This window comes from Empidonax traillii, unplaced genomic scaffold (assembly GCF_003031625.1).
Source record: "Empidonax traillii isolate 1590-97213 ecotype Southwest subspecies unplaced genomic scaffold, ASM303162v1 scaffold1085:size188410, whole genome shotgun sequence".
Taxonomy (NCBI): domain Eukaryota; kingdom Metazoa; phylum Chordata; class Aves; order Passeriformes; family Tyrannidae; genus Empidonax; species Empidonax traillii.
In genome coordinates this window covers 84221-85475 of record NW_020956278.1, presented here as the reverse complement: position 1 = coordinate 85475, position 1255 = coordinate 84221, and the positions used below count along the sequence as shown (strand labels likewise).

Here is a 1255-nt window from a genome sequence, read left to right as displayed (position 1 = left end):
ATTAGCAGCAAAATACCTGTTGCAGGGCTCCACAGCAGCAAGAGAGAAACAGGAGGTTTTGTGCAAGTTAAATTGTAAGGAAATCAGGAATGTTTTTGCGGGGCTGGGGTAGTTTGGATGTGTGTTTCTAGGGCGTGTGGAAGCTCTTCAGAGAGGAGTGTTTCTTGGGATCTGTGTAAAGTGTTCCCAGGAGTTTCTGGCTGGCATCAGCTGTGATTCAGGGATAAAATCCTTCCTGGGCAACACTGAGGCCAAAAAAAAAAGCTCGGCCTCCCTCTTTGTGGCTGCGTTCAGATGAGATCCTCCATCCTGGATGTTTTTGTTCCCTCAGGCTCCCACGATGTTTGCCCAGTGCTCCCGGAATTCTGTGAGCCCCCTGGTGCTGCTGGTGCTGCTGGGCTGCCTCCTGTGCCCCCCAGCACAGGCCAGCAAGGTGGGTGACAGCATCGGGCACCACTGGGAGGGGCACAGCAGAGAAGCAGCTGGGCATGTTTGCAAAGATAAGGAGTGTATTTGCACTGTCACTGCAGAGACCTGGGTTCGATTCCCGGTCGGGGCCCCTCCCCGGGCAGATGGAGCTCGTTAGCCCATAAGGCAATCCATCTACGTCCTGAGGACCTCGCTGCCACCGTCCAAGCGTGCTTGGCCCCGGCAGACGAACCTCAGGATTAAAGGGTGGGCTCAGTTCCGCGCACACTGTGTCTCACCTAAAAAATCCAATGCGCAGGCTGGAAGGTGTAAAGACCTTCCCCGGTTCTTCGTTCGCGAAGAGACTGGCCATTATTTGTGGTGTATTTACTGTGCAGGGCTGTGACTGTGTGTGACAGTGGCCCCTGCCCTGCCTTCTGCTGGGCTTTGGAGTTTCCATTTTAAAATTGGTTCCAAAAGCACCTGGCTGGAGGTGCTGGAATTGGCCAAGGGACATGTTAAACCTGGGAAGGTACTGATGTCAGAGTGCAGGAGGAAGGGAAGTGGGGGGAAGTGTTCTCTGGGGTGGAGTGTTCTCTGTCCCAGAGGATGTTCAGCCTGTCCCAGCCCAAGGTGGTGAGGGTGGCAGAACTGGGTGTTCTCTCCCTCACCGGCTCCTCTGCCCCCGCAGAGCTCCGAGGACATTCGCTGCAAGTGCATCTGCCCCCCATACCGGAACATCAGTGGGCACATCTACAACAAGAATGTGTCCCAAAAGGACTGGTGAGTTGGGCTTGAAGCCTGGGGGGTCAGCCCATGAAAGCCACCAATGCTCCAGAGTTGCCAG

General features: G+C 55.2%; 1 protein-coding gene across 3 annotated transcripts in view; it reads left to right on the top strand.

Moving 5' to 3' along the window:
• TMEM9 (transmembrane protein 9) overlaps nt 1–1255 on the top strand; it is an 8113-nt gene that overhangs the window by 2631 nt on the left and 4227 nt on the right. For 2 of the 3 annotated variants that reach the window (XM_027904761.1, XM_027904762.1), the window contains exons 2-3: nt 332–433; nt 1100–1191. In XM_027904761.1, coding sequence (XP_027760562.1) covers nt 341–433; nt 1100–1191 — 185 coding nt within the window. In that variant the 5' untranslated portion in view covers nt 332–340. Of the gene's footprint in view, nt 1–224; nt 434–1099; nt 1192–1255 lie in introns of those variants that run through there. The other variant, XM_027904760.1, reaches the window with a different exon arrangement.